The 24,976-nt window shown below is 41.9% G+C and overlaps 1 protein-coding gene across 3 annotated transcripts in view; it reads left to right on the plus strand.

Moving 5' to 3' along the window:
* NEDD4L (NEDD4 like E3 ubiquitin protein ligase) overlaps positions 1 to 24,976 on the plus strand; it is a 206,045-nt gene that overhangs the window by 62,465 nt on the left and 118,604 nt on the right. For all 3 annotated transcript variants that reach the window (XM_067316469.1, XM_067316470.1, XM_067316471.1), the window contains exon 3: positions 24,410 to 24,491. In XM_067316469.1, coding sequence (XP_067172570.1) covers positions 24,410 to 24,491 — 82 coding nt within the window. The remainder of the gene's footprint in view (positions 1 to 24,409; positions 24,492 to 24,976) is intronic.

Below are 24,976 nucleotides of genomic sequence, written 5' to 3' on the forward strand. Positions count from 1 at the left end.
ATCTCTCCAAGGATGGAGACTCCATAGCCTCTCTGGGCAGCCTGTTCCCTTGTTTGACCACCCTCCCAGTAAAAAAAAGTTTTCCTTGTGTCTAAGTGGAATTGTCTGTGTTTCAGTCTGTGCCCATTGCCTCTTGTCCTGACACAGGGCACCACTGAGAAAAGTTTAGCTCCCTCTTTTTTATTCCCCCCGTCAGGTATTTATAAACATTGATAAGATCCCCCAGGGCCTTCCCGTCTCCAGGCTGAACAGTCCCAGCTCTCTCAGCCTTTCCTTTCCTTATGAGAGGTGCTCCAGTCCCTTCATCATCTTCACAACCCTTCATTAGACTTGCTCCAGTAGTGCCACATCCCTCTTGGACTGGGGAGCCCAGAACTGGACACAGGACTCCAGATGTGGCCTCACCAGGGCTGAGGAGAGGGGGAGAATCACCTCCCTCGACCTGCTGGCAACACTCTTTCTGATGCAGCCCAGGATACCATTGGCCTTCTTAGCCACAAGGGCACATTGCTGCCTCATGCCCAACTTGTTGTCCACCGGGACCCCCAGGGCCTTTTCTTCTTGAGTTCATTGAGAAAAATAGAGTAGTAAGAAATATTTCTATATTTAATGTAAGGCTGATTGTGTTATAACTGGCTTAGACCGAGCTGGCCTCGTTCTCCTTTCTGTCCTGTGCTTTGGATGGTCACCTATACCTTCTTGGTGCACTTAAAATGCTGCTAGACCACAGGACACTCTACCCATAAATTGTATAGCTTGCAGTGAACATTAAATATTTTATAAATGCGTAAGAATAGAAATAAAATGTAGACTGGGAACTAAAAGGTAGTAGTCTTAATATTTTGTTTTGAAAGTTCTATGCAAATTATCTTTCCGTTAGTTGCATTTAAAAACAAAGAGAAAAGATAGTCAAGATGGGAAGACAGAAGTGAAGATGAAGGCATGGTGATGCTGAAAGGAAGACGGTAGGAAATGATTTTGTTACTATGAAGGGAAAATATGATTGTCTTGAAAACGAGGGCAAACGCTTTGATATTGGTTTATTTCTTTCAAGGTGCACAGTAACTGCAGTGACAGAAGCCATTATAGGAACTTGGAAATGCATGTAAAGATGTGTAAATACCTGACTGCAAAGAAGTAAAATCTCTGTTCTCAATGATTCTGTCCCTGTTTGAGATATTCCAAATGGCTTTCGGAAGAATTATACTGGGTTAGAATATGATATATGTTACTTTTGTAGATGAAACCTCCATTGTTGGACACCAGTTTGATTCTACCTCTGGAATTCAGGATGTCATTTTAAAGAAACATGTTTTCTCTTTACAAAGAACTTAGATTTTTTTTTTAAGTGATTTCTGTTCTTTGTAAGACAGTCTGTACATCTATTGCATATCCAATAACTTTAGGCAACAGGGAGTCTGCTGCTTTTGTTTAAATATTGTTAGTCTGTCATGGATCCATTCAAGCAAGAATGTGGGCGGTAATTTTTTTAGCAGAATAACCTCATCCTTACAGTTTATGTTAAATCAGATAGTCATCTTTTTCCTTTAACTTCATAAGGGCAAATAGAAGGGGGGGGGGAAGCATTATCTGTGCCTCCCCAAAACTTCACTAATTTTTTTGTGCCCCTACAGATGTCTGTAATGGTTGTCTTAGCCTAGCTTTGATAAACGAAACGCAGGCTCTGTGTAAATCGATCTGAAACATGTTTCCTTAGGCTTGTCCCAACTGTTGGGAGTGCCTGTTGATGGGATCTGCTGTTAGTCACCGCAAAGCTAGAGCGGTTCTGCTCTCAGCATTTAGATCCAGCGTTATTCTTGGAACCGGTTAGTATCCGTGTGGCTTCCCTTGATCTGTCCTGGAAAGCTGTGGTGGTAGTAATGCAATCCACGGTTTCACCAACTTCACCGCAGCGCTCCTCAGCCTCTCGGAGCAACAACCATGCTGGCGTTGTCCGAATTTACAGAACGCTTTTGATTTGTCCTCTGCATTTAAAAATCTGTTGCATCTTTGAATTAGTACGGCTGTAGTCCATGCAACGTAAGGTGTTTTTTAATGACGTAACTTCTTACAGTGTTTATTTTTTCAAAGTAAATCTGTGTATCTGCTTGTTTTCTTCTAGGGTCTGGGTTTATTTAGGAGCCCTGTGTTTTGAGGGATAATGTTGAACTGTGTTACCAGAGTTGGAACACTAATTTTAAAAGATCATACTTAGTAATTTTAGCAATTAGTTGTATTTCTGAGGAGATGTGTAAATATTTTCCTCATGAGTGGGACAGTGTGGACTAGTGTGAAACTGTCTGGTGGGGAAGGTGCTGACCTCAGCCCTGCCCCTCGCCGCTTCTCCTGGTCGCTCCTTTGGGAAAGAGCCGCCTTTACAGGCCCCTCCGCCCACAGGGGCGGCTTGATAAGGTGCCGAAGCATGGTGGCGAGTCTCCTTAGCACCTCGTGGTGACGCTGAATAATCGCATCTGGGAGCAAAGCTGACCTCTCCTCTCTGCGTCTTTTGATTAACGTTCATGAAGCTGTTCTCTTTGGAAACTCTTTTAGTACCCCTCCACCCCCCTTTTCTGTATTTGAAGGCAGCTGCCTTTTCTGTTAGGGATGTAACTGCAGAGCTTTGACAGGCCCCACTAACCTCTGTACACACACGGGTTTTTTATAAACCCATCTTAATGAACACATTCTCATGACAAATAACCATCTTTTTAACTAAAAGCTTATGTGATGACTCATGGCAAACTTCGTATCATCTCTAAAACGAGGAAGGGTTATTTTGGTTTGATTTGCTTCTGCTCCTGTCCTGGCAGGCAGAATGCTTCTAAGCCTGTTCCTGGGAGGTATATCTTGCCGTTAGCAGTGCGTTGCGAGTTGCAGGTCCCACTTAGTTCATCCTGTAAGTGCCTTGCTAGTTAATTTTTTAAGGCAACCTTTGAAAAATGGTTATTTTGAGTGCAGTTAGTGTGCTACCAGCTGAAGAGGCTTGCCATCTCTGGTTTCTCTTCCTCCTCCTCCTGGTGAAGGATATCGCTTTTGCGGACCTGCCAGTCAAAGTGCCTGCGTGTGTTTGCCATCTGACCTGTTCCAGTCAGTGCTGGGTTGGTAAAAACTGTTCGCTCTTCTCAAGTCAACGGCGACTGCTCATTTTGACAGGAACAGCCTAGGGAGCAGGTACAGGAGGCAGATGTTGAGTGATGGTTGCTTTCAGCCAGGATTTGACGATAACCAGTTGGAAGCAGGGTAATATTCAGTATTGTATGCTCAATTGTTTAGTAGTGTTTCCTTTCAAGTAGATTTCCTGTGGTGCCCACAGGTGTTGGTTTCTGAGAACTTCTGACAACTGTGGTTTCTGCCCACTTAGATGTAAAAGGATAATTTAAGTAAACTGCAATCTCAGAAGCTATGCTGTAAATAGCAAACACATGTTGTCTCCAAGCCATAGCCATGTCTGCACCAGGAGACCAACAAAAACCTTTCTTTGTGTCAGGGATGGATTCTGTTCAGAAGTATCCATCTCCTGTGTCTCAAGGGGAAAGCACAGGACTTGTTAGCAAGGGGCTACTCAGACAGAAGTTCAGGCTCGCCACCTTTGTACAGTTGGATGAAGAGTGGCGTAACATTTCCCAGAAGTATTGATTGAAATTTTGTTTCTCGGCAATGAGCACATAACATGCATCCTCTGTTCTCATGGGTGGAGGCTTTTACATACTGTATTGCCACATCTATCAATAATTTTAACTACAATGTGGCTTGCAAGGGTAGTGGCCAAGAGAATATACTGACCGTTGAGATAATAAACTTCTGAATGGTCACATATGGAAGAAAATCATGTAATAAAATATTTTAAGGAGAAACAATGGAGTTTGTTTACCTATCAGCCAAAAAAAGGAGGGGGGAGAAATGATATTCATGTTATAGAAAAGTTTTGGTCCTCTGCCTACTGATGATTTTAAAAGTTCATGGCCTTTTAACAGTGCATGTGCCCATTTAGTCATTCACGTGGCTGATGTGAGTGAAGTTGGCCTGCACCAGCAAAGGATGTGGCTACACGTCATCACCTAACTCTAGGAGGTCAGTGGCACGCTACTCGCTCGGGACAAGGGAGGTGAGTTTCCCTCTGTCGAGTTTGCATAACCTGCGCTTTTCATCCAAGTGTTGACACAGTAATCGCTGGGGAATTTAATTCATTTAACCCAGCCCTTGTTGCCAAGGTCCCCTCCTGTTGTAGGGGCTGATCCTTCAAGTCTCTTAGTGGTAGTGCTTTTATATGGAACTTGCCATCTTCTGGGCTTGGGACAAATAGGAAGAAACTTTCCTGCTGCTGCTTCACTCAGATGGAGATGTAAATTAAAAATTTCACAAAATAAATGGCAGATTTCTATAATGCTTAAATTCTCTGTCCTCTGTGGCTGTTGAAAGCAAGATTTAAAACATTTGCTGTTAATATCTGTTATACAGTGTAAAGAATTAGTCTTTGTTCTTTGCTGTATTCTTGTCGTCTGTCCTAGTATTGCATATATTACATTTGACATCTCTAACTTGCTAGTAATTGAACTAGCTTTCATTGATTGTCTTGAATGTTTTATCTTATTGCTTGTTGTAATGCTTCAGCTTATACCATGTTGCTGTAGTATAATGCTGTAGTTTGTTTGACACTGGGAGGAACAATGAGTCCATTCTGATTAACAGTTTCAACATAGTTTATCTTTCCATTGAGACTATCCTACACAGAGAACCATGCTGTGGAAGGAAAACAATTGCTTCTGCAACCTCTTATTTTCTTATCCAAAACTGTTTTTGGTGTGTCAGCTGGGAGTGGGGTGAAAGAGAGAGCGGTGAGGCTGTGTGAGGATGAAGTGGTAATGCGTTGTTCATTCTTGCCGGGTAAATTCCATATGAGTCAACGGCAGCTCTTGGCTGCTGGGAGTGTCCCCATAAATGAGACTGTTGCTAGCAGGAGGATTGACCGTACTGATGGCATGATGCAGGTGACGATGAACAGGCAGAAGTTACTGCTGTGATAGACCTCCGAGCCCCAAAGAGCTGAAGATTTGGAGGTACAGGTAGAAATTATCGTATGGGCTTCTCGTTCTTTTATTTTGTTTGCATTTTGTGCTTGACTGAATTCTGTAGAAACTTTCTGTGACTGGTTGTGACGAGACGTCACTCTGTCAAGTAGGTATTACTCAAATAGGCACTTCTAGTTAGAAATGTGTACGTTGAATTCTGAGACAATCGGTATGTGGATTTTTTCTGAAATAACAAGACTGGATCTTCAGCTGTTGGAAACAGGGGAAGCACCACTAGCTTTAGGATAATATGTTTGTTTTCATCAACTGACATTTTTTGTTTGCTTTGTTAGCGCTGAGAATAACATACAAGAAATACAGTTGCTTCTCTTGCAGAGTATGCACTATATATCACGCTTTGGCGTGATGTAGGTGGTTTGAGACTCACATTTCAAAGAGCTCAGTGTTCTGAGCTGCTCCATTGGGAGTTAGAGTTATTTGGGATCTCATGTGTAAACATCTGCCAGAGTGACCATGTGATAACATTGTAAGGCAGTATAGGCTATGTGGCTGTCCTTATTGCTTTTACTTTCCTTGACTGGTTACTCTTCTCTTTCCCACTAACACACAAGCTGCTTTGGGGCATTTGCAAAGTGGTTATCTTCAGTAGCAAGCTTCCTGTTGTTTCCATCTGCACAAAACAAGAGGAAGACGCTGTCTCTGAAAGAGAGGAGAAAGACTACCAGGCAGAAACAGGCCTTGAAATGAGAGCTTGGGGGAAGTAGCATCCCCGGAAAAAGTGGATTTCAGTGTTATGCTTTCTTCTTCCTTGTTTCTTAATACTCTTTAACATGTGATACTTTTTCCCAGGCTGTGGGGTTGGTTTGAATGGTGTTGAAAAAGAGGAGCAATCACTGTGGGAGCTGTTTGCCCTTGGTAAGGACTTTGTATAAGAAGGGGATGAAACAGCTTGGGAAATAGCCCTGCCTTCTTCACCTCATACATTCTTCCCTGCCTGCGAGGGTATTATTTTCTTTCCTAGCAGCACTTTGCAGAATAAGGATCACTGAATATATTTATGTAAAAGATAGCCAGCGCCTTATTTTTCATGGAAAACCTCATACTGGGCAAAGTGTCCTGAGTTTAAATATTCTTTTATTAATTTAAGCCTGTGAATTTAGGATTTTTTCAGCTGAGGTTGTTGGAAGTCTGATCTTCACAGTAGTCTGTACCAGCAGGTTCAACCTACAGTAGCAAGAAAATAATGTGTTTCTCGTAGGTTTCAGCTTTACCTTGGTAACTGAAGATTACCAAGATTACCATCAGACTTCAGGTAAGAGGGTTCCAAAGTTTTTGATGTAATAAGCTAATTACTCGTTATCCACATGACTAACTTGGTCCCTTTTGAACCGGGGTAATTCCTTAACCGCGGTGAATTCCCCAGACTAATCATCTGATTCCTTTTCTTTCCGTCTTTTGCTTTCATCAAATGTTGTTCTGCTCCCATGTGTCTGCCAGCAGCAGTTGAGAGCAGAGGGGGCTTGTGTGACCTTGCGATATGCAGGCAGGATCTAGGACTTGTAGATAAGCCAAAAACCTCGCTGGTGAGCCAAGCTTTCTGCGGTGAAACAGTAATTTATGCCAGGGTCTCGCTTTCCCTCTTGGTCATACCACCCTTTCCTTTGCCAAGCAGAAGACTAACCTGGCAAAAACAGTGAATGGTTTTTTGCACTTTAGTACCATGAAATGGCTCATATTGTGCTGTCTAACACAAGTGCGGTGGCAGCAGTGGGGTTGCACGGGGAGACCACGGGACTTCTGGCTGGTGTAGAGCACTGTAACCTCTGCGAGAACCTCCGCCGAGACCTGCACATCGTGCTGGCCAAAACCATGCGACCAGTGTCCCCTCCTCCTCTGCCCTGGCTGCTCTGTCTCTCCCTTGCACCAGCGCAAGCATTTATGAGGCGCCGTGGTGACCAGGTGAAGGATCTAATCCAGGTTAACCTCAGCCGGAGCTGAGGAAGGGACACCTTCACCCAGTTAGTTCCTGGATCTGTTCCGTGGTCAGTAGATATAAATACCTGCTTGCTGACAAGGAGGAGATAGCGCAGGAGCAAGGGACGGGGGTGAGCCAGCCTCTTCTGGCAGCAGCGCTCAGTTAGGTGGTTTAAAGCCTGTGCGAGGTGGTGGCCTCCTTGTCCCTGGGTGTAAAGCTGGGTGAGCCTGTTCATCAGTGCGGCTATTCGTGGTGGTCCTTGGTACAGAGGTTGCCTAAAACTTGTGTTGAGTTTTTCTGTTCCAGAAATCAGATGTCACTGAATTTATTTTTTTCTTCCGTTGATTTTAGAGCATATTACTGTTTCTCACCTTCAAAATACATTATAGGAAGAATTCGGATCTAGAGACTGATGTCTGTAGGTTCTCTCATTCATCTACCTTTGGCTTACAATCACAAAAAATGTGTTCAAAAATGTGAAAACGAAAAATACATATGTTTACACCTCCACCTTTTTTCTAAAGTCAAAAAGATAAATTTGTGGAGCTGTATTTAGGAAACTTTTGAGCCTTTTCTTTATGCTCAGGGAGTTCTTTTTTACAGGAAAAGTGCAAAATGAATCTGGTCTTGTTACTCCTTATTAGAAAACAGCATTTTAAAATAACTACCTAGGAAGGTGAAGACACTGTAGGTGGAGCTTGATATATAATTTTCAACTCCCTTTCACCCACAGGGATTTCTTTGCAGCTGTCCGCGGTGTGAGTCACCAGTATCTCTAGCAGCTCTTTGAATAAAGCCTGGCTGAATTTCTTGAAGTGCCAGATGAGGTGTGAGCCTGTCTTTGGAAAACAAAAAACTGGAAGGAATATGCGAGGCCTCTAAAATAGCTTTGGGATTTAGTATGGAGAGGTGAGGTTTTAAGTTGCTTAGACACAAGAGATTGCAGGTTTGACTCTTAAGTGAAGAATAAGGTAAGGATTTATTTTCTTCCTGAAAGCGAATGTTCCTTTATTCTAGTGCAGTTAGCAGGCACGTCATCCTTGGCTTTAGTCATAGAATGAGAGATTTGTATAACTGAAAGCCAACTCTTACTTCTCTTTAGCAAAGCATGTAATGCATTTTATAGGACATGGACAGGAAGATGAACCCCAGAGAGCTCATGCTAAAGAAAACGCACGGTGAGCAAGTACAGACAACATGCTCTGAAGCATTCTTTGTAGGTATTTCCAGTATAGTTCTGTGGTACTTCTGCCTTCCTGTAGTGGTGGCAATGAGGAAATCCACCGGGGGAATGGTTATTGGGTATAAAAATAATAGTGATTCTAGAAGATATTCTGCCTCATAGCATCTAGTTTTTACTGCTCTCCATTAAACTTTGTTAAAAGTATCTCATTATTGTACTAACCTTAACTAACTTATATTTTGGGTTTTGTTCCGCTCATCTCTCTGAATCTAGAAATCGCCAGACAAAACTTAGAGATCTTTTAAAATTATTGATTACTTTCTAAGCTTAACTTAGTGCATCTACACATAGAGTTATCCCTAAGTGTGTTTAAATGATTCTGTAAAACATTTTTTGAGGAACATCCTCTCACTAAGTATAATCTGCATCAGCCCTGATGTTAATCGCTACTTACGGGTTTCCCATAATTTTGTGGAGGCTCATTAAGATGAATCTTTTCAAAGATACATGTCTTCTACTGGCTTGAATTTGTGAATTATTTCTTTGAAGGTATATGGGCTGTAAAAGAAACACTGCTGTAACAGCACATACAGGCTGCAGTCTATAAATTTACCTGAGCATCCTATGGGACTTACTGCCTTACTGCTGTGCGCGGCGCTGAGGTGTCTTTACACATCCACTTCCTTAGTTGTGGCATAGCTGTATCCTTAGATGCTTATATCAGATTATGTGCATGGCTGTTAACACTAAAGTTTTACAAGGCCAAGCTTTTGAAACATTGAGCCCTTTCCTGGGGAAAACTGTTTCAAATAATACCCTCTTTAGTGTTGCCAGTTGAAAAGAGCAGTTTGGGGGAAACACACAGTGCCGCTATTCTGGGCCTTCAGCCGCCTCCTACGTTAGCTCTTTGCTTCCCCAGGAGGCACATCTCACGCTTGGAGATGCTGCTAATGAGACACAAATCAGCCTAAAATGGAGCCTAGAGTTTACTTTGTTGCAAGTGAGCAGGAGGCTTTATTGTGCTAGTGTTGGCATTTTCTAATCTTTACCATATTCTGGTGAGAATAAATATCGTCCCCTTTTTAAGACTGGGAAAAACCCTGTAACCTTTTGGACTTGTATAGCTGCACCTACCTCCATCACTGCACCTGCAGGCGCTCCCCTCCGGCATTTGTGTTGTGTTGTGTTTTATTGTGAGCGCGCCTGAGGATGGCTCCTCAGGTATGGTTTCTTCAGCGCTATCTGGAAGGAAGGAGCCGCTCAGCAGGTGAAGGAAACTTCCCCCTCGTTCTTTTTCCCCTAATCGTCATTATAAAATCAGCTCAAGAAGTGCCTCTACAGATAAGCAGGATATTACAGCATCGCTTTCTGTTCTGCTAAGCCTAGGTTTATTATGCCCTACTGCATAGTCAAGTCATCTCTGTAGCGGGCAAGCTCTTGGTCAGGGACCTGCATCTCTGTCAGGCTGTCATCTTTCCACGCTGGTGTCCTCGTGCCATTGAAATCCGTCCGGTGCAAAATCAAGGTACAGGGCTGGCTATAAGGAGCTGCTGTCTGTACTGTCCCCAGCCTCCCGACTTCTGTTCCCTTTTCTATAAGCACTTTCAGTTATTACCCAATACTACTAGAACACCACTGTATATTCTCACTTAGGTATTAACTATAACCACAGCTTTCTAGAAGTCCATGGTTTTGTCAGTTTTTCATGTAGCAGGTTTCATGAAGATCACCTTTTATCATCAATATTGATAAAACCATACATAGTGATCAAGCTTTCTATAGTTTGCTGCTTGTATTATTTTGCTGCATTTCTTCGCTTAATCTTTTGTCCTCTTCCCGAGATGAAACCAGCACTCTTTCCCAGAGCTTCCTCTACAGCAAGTTTTGCAAGGAAATGCAGGCTATTTTTATTAGTTCAAGTGTACCTGTCAGGTATACGATGTCATCTGCAGGAACTAAAGGGTTAATTCTACCTCATCCGGGTTACACCCTTAAATTCATGCCCTTAAGTTCATCAGACATTCACTGTTTTAAAACCTGATGCAAACCAAAAATGATTCAAGTCAGAGTTTGATGCTGAAAAGGAACTGTGGAATGGATTGCTGGATTTACAACTTATTTTTAAAGCACAGTGAAAGAACTTGTGTATCACTTTTAGAATTGTGGCTATCAGGAGTGCCATACAAGCTGCTTTTTTTTTTTTTAATACTTTCTTCAAGAATGATTTACATTCCTTTAAAAAGTCAATAAAAATGTTTTGTTTTAATCCTCCAACCCCATCCTTTTTATCCATCAGTTTCAGGGTGAAAATACTTGGTAACTGCAGTGTTGGAGTGGCTTTCTGTGCTCAAAAGCTCCCTCTAAACTGGTTTGCTGTTTTTTCTCAGTACTCTCGGCAGGTGTCTCGTTTATTGTCTTCTGTGGTCTGGATCATCGGGATTGCCTATCTTTAACATTTCTATAAATACTGCTGTTAGGTGTCTCGTATTTCCTGTCTTGTCTTCATGTGTATTTTGTTCTAATTCTGTGATATTTGTCCCAATGACTTTTAACAGATCAATGCTGTATTTTCTTCTTCTGCAGTTTTTCCTTTAACAGTTTTACTGATCTGCTTGTTGTCTTCTGATAAAGCTTCTGTGTCAGTTCTGCCTTGCAAGGTAGCCAAATTCATCCAGAGTGTTTGCTTTTAGATGGTACTTCAGGATACCATCTGTCCCTGTGAGGTTCCTTCAGTGCTTCTACTACTTCTTTGACATTTAGTGTCTGTTCTGTGGGAATCTTTTTATATTTTGTTTAACTAATGTAGTTATATACTTAATTCTGGATCTGCTTCTTTCCTTTTTTTCCCATTCTTCGATTTGCTTACTGATTTGCTCAATGCTTTTACTATGTCTGCTTTCCAAGAAGTCTCAGCTTGTCTATCTCCTTTTACTTTGTTGCTTGTTTAGTTTTTCCTGGTAGATTTATTGCTCTCGGGGAACTTCTGTTGTGTTACTTCCATGCATGTCTCCCATCTGCTCTGCAATGAGATTTCTTCATAATCAGAAATTAGAGACCTGCGTCGTTCTCCAGGTGTTAATTTATGTCTCTCTCTTTGGGGCACACAATTTTAACTTATTAAGGCTTGGTGTGGCTGCATGTGTTTATGGTTTCTGTGGAGACCTATTGGTATTTCATGATTTCTAGTATACTTGACAGCTGTAGAGATTAGAAACCACAGACAGCGCGTTTTACTGGTGATAGTGGTCAGCTTGGTTTTGCTTGACGCCCTGCTGAACTCCATCACGTTGCATACATGTCTTCGTGTACTTTTCAGTAATGAAAAGTACAGAGGGAAGAGGTTTGCTAAAGGTCATGCAAGAACTGTGGGGCAAAAGAGACTTGAAGTATGAGTTACAAGGTCCTGGGTTGGCACTCTCATTGCTGGGCTATCACTGCTATGAGCAACCTGTTTTTTCATATCCCACTTTTTGTTAGACAGCAGGTGCTGCAAGGTGGTGGCTGGATAAGTGTCAGCTGCAATGGAGAGGGGCAGCCTGGTTAGGAAGCTGTGGTTGGAGCACAGAGGCTCTGTGGCTGCAGCGAGGAGGTGGGACAGGTCTTCTCTAAGGCTCTTGACACGCTGTTTGTGATGATTCGGTTGAAGGGATTCCTCACCCTGGTTGTGTCTTCCCTGCCTTGCAGCAGCGTTCCCGTGTTCGTGGCAGCTGCACAGCTCGCAATCACCAGCCGATCAGCTGCGTTCTGCACCCTGCTGTATTTGGGTGGACCAAACTGCTGGTTCACCTGCACGTGTTCAGAAGCAAACTCGGGCTGTGGGGGAGCTGGGATGGGAACAGCTTAGCCAGCACTGCTGCGGGAGCAAACCATGCTTTGGGGGAGTTAAGTCTTTCAGTCGCCCCAAATTAATTCCCTGCAGAAGGTGTCAACAGATTGAGAAACAGGTTCAAAGCTGCAGTGCACACACACTCTGGAGTAGAGGTGTGTTAGGTTTTTGTTTTCTGAAATGGAAGGCTTTTTAATGTTCATTAAGAATTTCAGTCACTTCTGACTTTCTTTTCTGGTCAAGCAGACTGTAATGCTAGCAAGAGATTTGCAAATGTAAGTTATTGGCAAGGAGTAGGTTTAGGATTATTACGCACCAAAATGTTTGGAACACTTAAAGGCAGTGGAATGAATGTTTTCATCCTCCCCCTATTTAACTGATTGCAATAAGAGCCTGCTAATAATGATTTTGTTACATAACAAACACAGATTTGTTCAGAAACTTAACAAGAATATTGTTGAGTAATAGGTGTTTTTCTTGGCCCCAAGAATAGGAAAGTTGTTCACCAAATGTTTAATGTTTTGTGCATTTTTCTCCTGAATTTAATTTTAGAGAAGTGAATTGAGTGATTCAGGATGAATAGGCAGGTTACAGTATAAATTACTATTGATAGCTCTTATTTTAATGTTAACAACCACAGGTTTTCTGACAGATCTTCTCTAATTTTCTGCAGTCCTTTTACAGAATCCAATACCAATTTCCCCAAAACTGTCTTAATGTCCTTGCTGTGCTAATAGAGCTGTAATTCTGCAGTCATTTCAGACAAATGGCCCTTGTCCTTCTGCGGACATGCAAACCCATTTATTTCATCTGGAGCTGCTGAACTAGAAGCATTTAAAAATTCAACTACTTGTTTTGCTTGGACTTACTTATTTACAACCAACTTTGTTATAATTTGAGCCTGATTCTAAGTAACAAGTCTCTGAAAAGCTTAGCCATGTATTTATAGACTTCCGAACACAAGGAAGTTTAATATTAGTCAGATATATTCTAGTCATCAAGAGTTTATGTAACTGCAATGCAAAGAATTGCCTAATTATATTTATGACTGTTGGAAACTCTGTCATGTTACTTGAGAAATTTGTCAGAGAACGATCACAATGTTGCACGGTCGGCTTGCTGAAACATGCAGTGCAGAGGAGCCAAATGTAATTAAAGGTGCTTGGAAACTGAGGAGTGGCACCAAAATTGAAAGAAGGGGCAAGTGTGCCGGATTAAAGAATAAGTTTCTGTATGATTACTCAGGGTACTCAACAATATTTCTTTGTCTGATTTACTCATTAAAAAAAAAAAAAAAAAGCTCAGGCAATTTGAGCACCTTTATACTTTTAAACATTCAGTATTTTAACTATTTTCTGTCTAGAGCATAATCTAAATTAACAAGCCATACACAATGTTATTTGAAAGTTTCCATTTGGGGCAAGAACTGGGATGTTAATTCTAAGTTGTGTTGAAATACATTGGGTACGGAGATCTTCAAATGGACACGATGGTAGGGAAAAAGTATGAAGTATTTTCATGTGTGTTTTTTAAAAACTGACTCTGGAATCAATGAGTGTTAATATTTTTAATTGATTATAATCATAGGAAAATTCAGCCTCGTCCAACCTCCTGCTCAAAGCAGGGTCAGCTGTGGGGTCACACCAGGTGGCTCAGGGCTTTATCCAGTCAAGTCCTGAAGGGCTCCAAGGATGGAGACTGTACAACCTCTCTGGGCAGCCTGCTTGAGTCCTCATGATGAAAAAGTTTCTTCTTATCTCCAGTCTGAACCTTTCTTTTTTGAATTTATGCCCACTGCTTCTCATCCTCTTGCCATGCACCACTGTGAAGAGCTTGGCTCCATCTCCTTGATGACCTCTTCATAGGTACTGGACTGTTAGGTCCCCCAAAGCCTTCCCTTCTCCGGGCTGAACAAGCCCCGTTCCCTCAGCCTCTCCTCATAGGGCGGGTGCTCCAGCCCCCTGACCGTCTTGATGGCCCTCCCCTGAACTTGCTTCAATTTATGGATGCCTTTCCTGTCCTGGGGGGCCCAAACCTGGGTGAAGTGCTCTTTGTGTGGTCTAACAGGTGCTGAGTAGAGGGGGTGACAACCGCTTCCTTTGAACTCCTGTTAATGCAGGCCAGGATGCTGTGGGCCTCCGTTGCTGCCAGGGTGCACCGCCGCCTCATGCGGTAGCTTTTGCCTACTAAGACCCCCAGGGCCTTTTCAGCAGACCTGCTCCCAAGCCAGGCCATCTCCAGCCTTTACTGTTGTAAAGGACTCTTCGTTTCATTCCATCTTGGGTGCAGGACTTTCCCCTGTTGAATTTCATAAGGTTCCTGTTGGCCCATTCCTCCAGCCTGTCCAGGTCCCCCTGGGTGGCAACCCTGCCCTTGAGCATATCGACCCTCCCAACTTGGTGTCATCTGGGAACTTGATGAGAGTGCACTGTTGCCTCCTCTAGGACACTGATAAAGACATTAAGGAGGACAGGTCCAAGATTCGACCGCTGTGGTTCTCCACTTGTTACTGGCTGCTTGGAGCGTATGACCTGTTAACCGCTACCTTCTCAGCCCAGTTGTCCAGCCAATTTTTTACCCATCTAGTTACTCACCCATTTAGACTATAAAGTACTAACTTGGATACAAGAAGGTTTTGGGAGATGCTGCTGAAAGCTGAGATAAGGGATATGCCCTACTCTGCCCTTGTCCGCAAATCCGGTCATTTTATCCTAGAAGGCAGTCAGGCTGGGCAGGCCTGGTTATGCAGAAGGACAGAGCAGTTCCAATTCTGAAAAGATATTGAGGCCTCTTAAACCGTGTTGTTTCTGAAGCTGGCAGCATGCTTTCCCAGCAGGCACGGCCAAGTGAATGCTTGCTGTCTAGCTCAAGCGACTTGAGAAGTTGCCGTTCTTCAGTTAGAATTTACCACCCCTTCTTCTGCAGCTGACCAAACGCATGCTACAAGTTTGTTTCAATCAAAGGCAAAAAAAGGTTCAAGCAAACTTCATCGAACCACTTCTGTTTTATGCTTCCTTTATGTTTATGAGGCATCAGATATTGTTCTTGCTTTGATGATAGTGGGGTCCATCCCACCACAGCTTTATAAATCTTGCTGTAATCTTCCTTTGCCGTTCCGACAGTGATGTGCAGTGGCGGCATTATGAAACAGAGGCCCAAGAGAACAATGTCATACCAAACACGAATGGTGTCCGTTTTGGTCTCTCGAACCTCTGTTGCGTTATGCGCAGGTGCACACGTGTGTGCGCACACAAGTCTCTTTCAGAATTTTCCTACTGGCTGCAAAGCATTACAGTATCACTGGGGGGTGTTAGGAGTGTGCAGGAAATAGGTTAATTGACAGCTTTCATAGCCTCTGCTCGAACACTTGAGTTGGCCTAATTGTGGTGATGGTAGCTACGTTAGAAAGTCCCCTTGAGTTAGTTTGTGACCATGCTGGCCGTTGCATGAGGAAGTAGGCCTGCACCGGAGCAATGATTTAATGACAACTAGAGTGTCGCAGGAAAAAATGATCAACTCAAAGGAGGAGCAAATCAATTTATTTGTTTGATTAACGACATGTAAATAACCGGCAGTCATTGATCAGCTTCTGGCTGATTATTTAATTTTGATATCACGGCTGCTCTTGTGGAGCAGAGGGAAAGCAAGTAAGCTGTTACTGTAGTTTTTATTCGTTATTTGCTGCTGACAAGCATATTGTTTGTCTTTCTTGATTGGGCAGGAGGACTAAGTAAGTGCATATTTTTTTTACTTGTAACCTCATGCAGATTATTTGCATTTTTCTTTTTCAGAGGTTGATCTTTGTGTTAGTTCTGGCATTTAGTTATAAAAGCGTTTATACTTGCACCATACTGTTCTAGCACACTTCCTGTCTTTAGACAATAATGTTGATATTCACCTTGAGAAGAACATTTGGAGAGATGTATAACATTCAGATTTCTGTCTGAATATTCCCTCGTGATTCTTTATGATAAATTAGCAAGGTTTCATGGAAGACGTTTGAAAAGCCTAAGAATTATTTTAGTTTACTCTTTATGATTACCCATCATCATAAATGAATTAAGTTCCTTACTATATATAAGGGAAGGAAGTTTTAAAAGATGCTGACACCCCACAGCTTCTTTTGTTAGGTGTGAAATATTGATCACTTCTGGAAATTTGTTTTTAACAAAAGCTACATAATTGATTACTGGCTCAGTCCTGCCAGCTGTTGCTACCAGAGCACGATGCCTTTTACCGTGAGTGGTCTCCACTGAGTTTCCATAGCACTCTCAGGATCAGTCGTGTTACCAGCATAGGAGATGAAGAGTGCCTTCTTGGTCCATTGGCTGTGGAGAAAGAAGGGGGGAAAAAGCATTTATGGTCATGATTCTTCCCCTTCTGCTGTTTAAGGTTGGAGGGTAACTTGCCATTGTCTGTTAAAGTGCTTTTCATTGTGAGTTGGAAGAACAATTTAATGGTTTCCTTTGGGTAGAATTAATTAATTTTGCAATAGTAACATCCATCTACTAATTGTGCTTCTCCCACTGCAAATTGCTGACAGAGACTGAATAGCTTTGGTTTTGCTGTTGTTGACTGAAGAGGCCTTTCCCGGATGCTCCTTTTAAAGCTTTTCTCCCAGTGTTACAGAGGAAACGGTGGTCTTTCCGACTTCAGAGATACACAGAGGAAGCAAATTTGGAAATTGGAAGTGTCCTTTTAAAACCTGAAGAGTGTCAGCATAGTTTCTTGTATTTCATTTACTTGAAAATAGGTTTCATACAATTTCCAGTCCTCTCTCTCCATATATGTGTGTGTGTGTGTGTGTATATATATATATATATATATATAATGTAAAAATATATAGTTTTTTTTTTGTGATAGCTGAGCAAGGTTTACATTTCTATGTACATAGTTGGAAGAGAGGTGTAATGGTGAGCTGTGGTGCCGTACTGTGGATGAAGGCAAAAACCAGCGTGGTGTAGTTTGGAAGGGAACAAACACTGTGCAGCGAGTCCTCAGGAACAATTCTAGTGAATAGTAACAGTGCAGGCACTTTATAAATTTAATATTAATCCTTGCTGATGTAACACCTTACAAGTCTATAAATCTTGTGAAAGGAGACTTTTCATAATTTATTGTTGCTATAAGTTTGAGACAGGCAATTTATTTATTCTCGCCTCCAGTGCAGTTTTGTTATGGGATAATGTGACTCCCATTTTTGCCATGTTCTTTTTTCTTTTAAAATATGACTAAATGAGAAGCTATAGGCAATACATCCATTAAATAATTTACAGTGAAGTGTTCAAGAATGTGAACAGAAACTTCTACTCACGCGGCAGTTAAAACTGTAAATTCTCAATGTAGTTCATTGTACAGATCTTGTTACCTTAGTTTTACAGAAATGTTTTCAAAATAAAAAATAAAATGTGTAATATAAAATATATATTATCTAATATAAAAATATAAGATATGTGTAAATATATTAAAATATAATAATACAGTTTTTATCCAGTGTGGTGCCCCATCTTCAGGGCTTTCCCAGCAAAATGGTGAGAGGTGACATGTGATCAGAGCACAGATTTGCAACGGGTAGCCGCGGTCCCGCAGGTTGTAACTGCTGCTTCAGCAGGTTTGCCTGAAATTATTTTATTCTTTAGACAACTGTGCACCTGAGGTTAGGCAGATGACAGAAAGGTAGTATAGTTGAAACATTTGGAATTTAAAATAGTTTCCTATCCCCGTTTTAGACAGTCCCTTAAAAAAATATTTTTGCATATATGTGATGTTTAAGCACCGCAGTCTGGCTGAGCTAACAAGTAAAACTGTCATTTGCGTAAAGCGGCAGCTGGCCACATGAAAAAGCAGTTGTGCTGTGCGATGAAAACACAAGAGTGGGGGGAGAGTGGTGGTTTTCCCTCATCCCTGCATTGGTGCGGGGTTGCATAGTCCGTGCCTTTTAGGAACATGCTACTGTGGATTTAAGGAACTGGCAGGATGTCTCTCCAAATTCTAGTTCTGTGGATTATTTTCTGCGTTGTGCTTTTTTTCCCCCCCAGTTATTGCATTTGAAATGAATTGCCGTCACTCTTTCCTAGGACTGTGTAAGTAAGGATAATTTCAGAGAAAAAGTGTAATTCCATGTTAATTCACTTTAACCTCTCTGTAAATGCGTAATTTTCCTCACAAGTAGGGAAATAATTTGGTTTATGTGTAAAGACTACTAAAACTCTTTGTATATGTATATTTTCAATACCCATTTGTCCCATCGTTCTGGCTGGTTGTTTGCTGAAGAATACTCTGTAGGTCCTCACAAAAACGCGTTTGTCCCTCCAGAGGAGCAGTTGCTCCATAGCTGCTATAAAATCTTTAGTTGTGGAATAGTTTTCGCCCTGCAGCACTGAAAGTCCCACAGTTAAGATTTCTGTAGAAAATGTTGGCAACCTTCCTTTCTTCTGGGTTAGGTTTTCCTTACAAGCCTTACTTCTAAGAAAATCTAGTAATATCTTCATAAGCCTTATTTTATAGTTGTGATAGGAACAGTAGTGGAAATCTTCATTATTAAAGCTGCTTTATTTTGCAATAAGGACTGTACTGGAAGCAGGCAAAAGTCGGTCATTTATGCTTCTGACTTTCTCTGTGCATATCCATGATTTCTACATCCACTCCCTCTGATGCAGTACTGCCCCAGATTAAAGATTAAATCAGTGTCAGTGCATCATGCTGTAGTATTGGTCTTCCAGCAGTTTTTTTTTCAGGAACTGTGGTGCTGACGGTTTATTTTGAGAGAGATCTGTTTAGGCATGCAACGTTTTCTGGTGTGAACTAGCTAGGAAGAGCTGCTGGCCTGAAGCACAGCATTTTCACTTAATTGCACTCATTCTTTTGTCAGTTCTTGCAAATACACGTGCATCTGTGTTTTTCTATTACTGTATGAATGGAGAAAAGGGGAAGTGTGAACAATTATTTTAAAGATTGGTTTTAAATGATATGATTAGACTATTACTAGCTATTTCATGTGATCTAAACTAGCCAATAAGATTACTTAGTTCTCAACTTTTCCCTAATCTTTACTTTTACACAAGTGGCTTTAACTATTCCCTGTTCAGCACCTGAAAAATGTTTTTTCACTAAATGTTTATAATCCAAAGTAGGTGATGATGTTTAATGATGAAGGGCAAGGGAGAAAAGTGTGTGCTATGTAACTAAAGGACCCAGATTATGCCTTGTTTTTATTTTAATGCAATTAGGGGTTTATGTATAATCTATTGTATAAATGAGTCGTCTTTGTAAGAAATGTTGTGGCCTAGGGAGAACAGAATGCTTGTCAAAGTGGAATTAAAAAGAGGAAAGAGAAACAAGAAGAGTTTATGAACGGAGTTGCATGATGTATTTGCTTACAGTCACAGTGTGCTGGGTGCAGTGGCTTGGGAGACCCTTTCTGGCCTGATGCCTCCCTGAAAGGAGGATGGGGAATGAGGAGTTTGGGCAGGATTACAGTTAGGAAACTGAGTCACATTATGTGATGAAAGACCAATATAAGAGAAGGAGCACAGGAGCAGCACAGTCTACATATATGATGTGTGAGGGTTTTTTCTTTATTGGTGAATTTTTGGGTGAAAATAAGAGTGAGTCAGTGAAGTTGTAAATTCCAGAAGAGTGGAGGAATGAATGTTCATTAAGAGGAAGTATTTTAGAGCTTTATTTGTGGTGGCATGTGCAAAAGTAATTTACACTGAAAGAAAAGTGAGGCCTGATGGAGGTCTTGGTCTTTGCTTTTGTCTCTGTTCCTAACTCCTCAACTTTTCTGGCAGGACTAATCTGTGAATCGAATTTATGTTGTCCTCTCTTGTGGTTCTCAGGTGACTAATATGTGTACTCATTTAGGATGAAAAGAGGTGGAAGTATGCCACTAGTGGTTATACGATCGATGCAAATAACTTCTGAAAAGGTAGGATCACAGAATAGTTGAGGTTGGCAGACATCTCTGGAGATCGTCTAGTCCAAGCCCCTGCTCAGAGTTGGGTGAACTAAAGCAGGTTGCTCAGGACATTGACCAGTCAGGTTTTGAGCATTTCTAAGGATGGAGTCTCCACAACCTCTCTGGGCAAACACTGTTCCAGCCTTTGACCACCCTTAGGCTGAAAAAGGCCTTTTGTTTGTTTTTTGTTTAAATGGAATTTCCTGTATTCCTTTTTGAGTCCGTTGCCTCTTGTCCTGTCACAGGATAGTACTGGGAAGAGTTTGGCTCCATCTTCCTTACTCCTCTCGTGAAGCATTCATACCCACTGATTAGATCGCCCCTGAGCCGCCTTTTCTCCAGGCTGAACAGCCCCAGCTCTCTCAGCCTCTCCTTGTCTGAGAGATGCTCCAGGTCCTTAACCATCTTTGTGGCCTTTCCCTGGACTTGGTCCAGTATGTTCATATCTCTTGTGTACTGGGATCCCAGCACTGGACACAGCACTCCAGATATGGCCTCACCGGTGCTCAGTAGAGAGGAAGGATCACCTCCCTCAACCTGCTGACTACTCCCAGTCCCTTTCCTGTCCTTCACAGGTTTGAAAATGGCTTCCAGGAGGATATTCACTATCACCTTTCCAGGGATCAAGGTGAGGTTGAACAGCCTGTAGTTCCCCAGATCCTCCTTCTTGAAGATAGGAGTGGCATTTGCTTTCTTCCAGTCATCAGGAACCTCCCCTGATCACCATGACCCTTCAAAGATACTGGAGAACGGCCTCACGGTGACATCAGCCAGCTCCCTCAGTGCTTGCAGATGCATCCCATAAGGGCCCATGGACTTGTTTATGTCCAGTTTGTTTAAATGTTCCCTAGCCTGATCCTCCTTCACTGAGGCCAAGTCTTCCTTGCTCCAGACTTTCCCCTTGGTCTCAAAGCCTTCGGATTGCTGAAGGCAAATCTTACCAGTAAAGACTGAAGTGATGAAGGCGTTGAGTACCTTGGCCTACATCGTGTCCTTTGTCACCAGGTTCCCAGCCCCGTTCAACTGCGGACCCATTTTCCCTAGTCTTCCTTTTGCTGCCTGTGTACTTGTAGAAGCCTTTCTTGTTGCTCTTCCCGTCCCTCATCACCTGGAGTTGGATCTGGGCTTCGGCCTTCCTAAGGTTTCGCTTATAATGAAAGTATACACTCAAACAGGTATTGATGGCTGAGTGTACGGAAAAATTAATGGGTGGTTTTCCAAAGTTAAACAAGAAAACGTATTTATAATGGCTTGTGGCAATCTAGCAATCGTCACTAACCTTACATATTACAAAATCTCTTCATTCTATGCTTTCAAGTGCATCTTTATAGTAAAGAGTGTGAAAACATTTGGTATTGATATTACTGCCTATTTATACTTTTTTTTTCCTCCAAAATTACTGGATGCACGGAACTTGAAGTTCAGTTGCACAGGTAAGGAGGTGATTTAAAGTTACTTTAAAGCATAGTTTCAAATTGACATTTTAAATATATTCAACAAACAGACTACTTGGTAAATGCAAGAATATTAACATATTGTTATTTCAGAATCTATGGTAGTAACAAGCCTAGAGTCCAGGTCTGGTCTTCCCAATTTCTCTCTTTTCCTATTCTCTATCATTTAAGTCTCATTTCTCTTGTGATAACTAAGCGGTTTTGGTTGACCATGGATGCAGCAGAAATGCAAGCTCTTTGTGAAGTATATGATTGTCCGTCACTTGGGGGTCAGGTGACTTTGCTATCTAGGACTAGTCATGCTTTTCTTTCTATTCTTTTGTCTTCTGGTTTGAGGACTCATCTGCTGTGCTTTACAACTTTCACATGCATCTCACTTCTGAAGTAGGTAATTGAGCCCTGGGGGAAAGAAGTTGCTCCCAGGGCACGAGAAGCCTTTTCACACCGTGCTCGCGATACTTTTACGTGCTCTTCAGCACGGCAGGCTGAGTCTGACCCATTCTATACACTGAATAGGTTTGCTTCTCCAGTTTTGTTATTGTGTGACCAAGATCAGAATTAGTTTTGGGATTTTTAATGCGCGTGGCATTTCTCTTGCGTCATGCCCCTTTCAGCTATTTGCTCTTTCTCTAGCTCAGTGACAGCAATCTGAAATGTGGAAATCCAGTCAGTGTTGCAGGGTTTCAAGCAGTAAAAGTTAGGTATCTTGAAGAAATGGTGTTAACTCCTTTCTAAGCTGGGAAACGTGGCTTGTTTTGATGAATGTTTGGTTTCTACTGCTTCTTTTATTGGGGCATTGTGCTAATTAACATTAGGAAGCATACTGCATTAAAGAATTCACAGAGTAATATTAGCATTTTAAAAAATATAACGCTTTGTTTTCATGTAAACTTTGGTGCTTAATTCTGAATTTAATTCAGTTTAAATAGATGCATTTATGTGCATCTGCTGATGTAATAATCAATTCAGCATGATGTCCTGTTTATTCTTACTTTCCTTTCACCCTACTGTGATATTTTATTTTTCAAGTAAATTAAACATCTAGTATGATGAACACTCAAATACTGGTTACTGTTTAGTGATACTATCACATAGTTGTTTTTTGAAATTTAAAAAGTATCAGAGAACCACAGCTGAGAGAGTCTCTGAATCTCTCTGAATTAATTGATTGATAATCTGAATTTCTGTTATTTATCCTTCCTTCAAAAAGCCCTAGATTGCACCCTATCGGCAGTATTGTAATCTCGAAAGAGAACCATGAGAGCAGCTCAGTGTCCTGCTCTTGCTCTTTCATGTCTTGCCTTTCCTTCGGGTAGAGTCACTGCTCCCGTTCTGTTTTCTGACATTACACCTGCATGAAGTTATCCTACCTCTGCAGGATGTTTTTCACCTAGTTGGGTCCTTTTATCTGCTAATTTATATTCCATAAAAGAAAGGCTACAGTTGAATATATGGTTTGAGTACTGTGGAAACTGCACTAGTATACTTTAGGTTGCTGCAGCACACAAGGTTTCCTTCTTCTCCAGGTTTTGTGGAGTCCTTTCATGTTCAGACCTCACAGCACGTGTGTAACGTTCCTCTAATGGGCACTGGGCAGAGTCATTACGTTTGACCTAGCAGACTGTCACCTCACACTGGTGTCATGGAGTCTTTCTTGCTGGAGAAGCAAATGTGATCCTCAGTATCTTCCTTGAACTCTGCCTTCTTGTAGAACATGTTCCCTTGTAGGAGGAGAAGGTGCGTAGAGGGCTACGTAGTCTCTCCTGCCCTAGCTGTGCCAAAGGGAGAAGTCGCTGCCCCCGCCACCCCTTCCCGGTCGGTCCCGTCTCCCTGGCAGTGAGCAGGAGTCTCCCTCATAGCTGCTGGTGTGCCTGCTCGAGTGAGCTGTCCTGGGCAATCGCTGTTGCAGTGACATGGGCTAGCAAAGACCCGGCGATCTTGCAGAGCTTTGCCAAAAGAAATTAGGAAGTATGGATTTGGGGGGCAGAAACTCACAGCAAGGCAACAACGATGAGCATCTGGAGGCAGGCTGAAAGGTAACCTCCTGTCGTGGCCCAACTTGTACCTGAAAGGTATGAGCCCAGAGTCTGACATACAGAGCTGTGTGGTTTCTGGAATATATCTACTTTTTTCTTTTTCCTGGAGAGACGAAAAAAAGATCTGAGGCCTAATTCATCTATGTTAGCTGGTTCTGGCACTTTGGATGAGATTTTCCCTGCGTGTGGATAAAATCTAATGGAGATTAGCTCTAGTGGTTCTGCTTACTGCTCCATAGAGATTGAGGTAGAGGTGGTAATACCCTTTGGCTGCAGATTTGATATTCACTCGCTTCATCGACCTTGGAAATTGGATTTGACTGGAGGCGGAGGTATTTGTGCCAACCTTGATGATCCCTCTGTGATCAGCATGGCCATAGGAAAGGCTAAAAAGCTGGAGCAGGGTTAGTGTGCTGGGGGGCAGAGCTGCAAACGGGAGCCTGCTGGGCGCACCCCCACCGAATCCCCCAACCCCCTTCCACGTTTGCCCCTCGGACCAGCGCAGCTTGGTTTTCTGGTTCAGTGAGGTTAGAACCACTTCCTCAATAAAGACACCTCCCGTTCCCTTCCTGTCGTCCCTGGGTGTTTACAGCGACCCTCTTCCAAAACTCACAGCTCAGGCTCTCCCTTGACCCATGGCTCAGTTGGACTCTGCTTCGTGCATGCAAGCGAATGGGAGTCGTGGGCAGCTTCTTCCCAGCGATGGGAGAAAGCAGCAAGTTAAATTATCCGTAATGCTATGGTCAGTATCTAATTGAGCATATTCAGACATATATTTTAAATGTTTTAATAGTTTATTACAGTCACTTTGTTTCAGTAAAAATATTTTTACCAAAAGTGTTTAGAGCTATTACTATTTTATCCACATTAAATGACAAATTTATATCGAAATTATATGTGGCTGTGAAATTATATTCCCATTAAATGTGACATCTTCTTTTGCAGTGATCCCTATGTGAAACTTTCTTTGTATGTAGCAGATGAGAATAGAGAACTTGCTCTGGTGCAGACAAAAACTATTAAAAAGGTACGTGTATATTTTTATTTCCTTGTTTTGGAAACACTGAGACTATTGGAATGTGCTTCTATAAAGTAGTATAACACTTAAATAAATTGTTGTGTAAAGGTATAGAAACTGAATAATGCATTCTTTTTTCAAACCGTGCTAAGATAAGTGCATGTATCTGTAGGGTGCATGGTCTGTTGACAGTAAAATGAGCAAACTAACCCCCCTCCCCTCACATGCTACATATTATTCCCAAAAGTTTGGCATGTTGAATATTGTGTACATCATTCACTGTTTCTTATCAGAGCTATATTTTAATGAAAGACATATCTGAAATGAGGAACTAAGAAACTTTGTTTTAATTAGCATTTATTTGCCTTTTAGCAAAGTGGTTGTTCTTTAAAATGATCCTTTTCAAAATTTTCTGTTTTCAAAGCATTTCCCTAATATGGGCATTTAAAATAGGGAGCAGAATAACAAAAGATATACTGTAAGAAAAGCCTGAA

Source organism: Apteryx mantelli, chromosome Z, assembly GCF_036417845.1.
Source record: "Apteryx mantelli isolate bAptMan1 chromosome Z, bAptMan1.hap1, whole genome shotgun sequence".
Classification (NCBI taxonomy): domain Eukaryota; kingdom Metazoa; phylum Chordata; class Aves; order Apterygiformes; family Apterygidae; genus Apteryx; species Apteryx mantelli.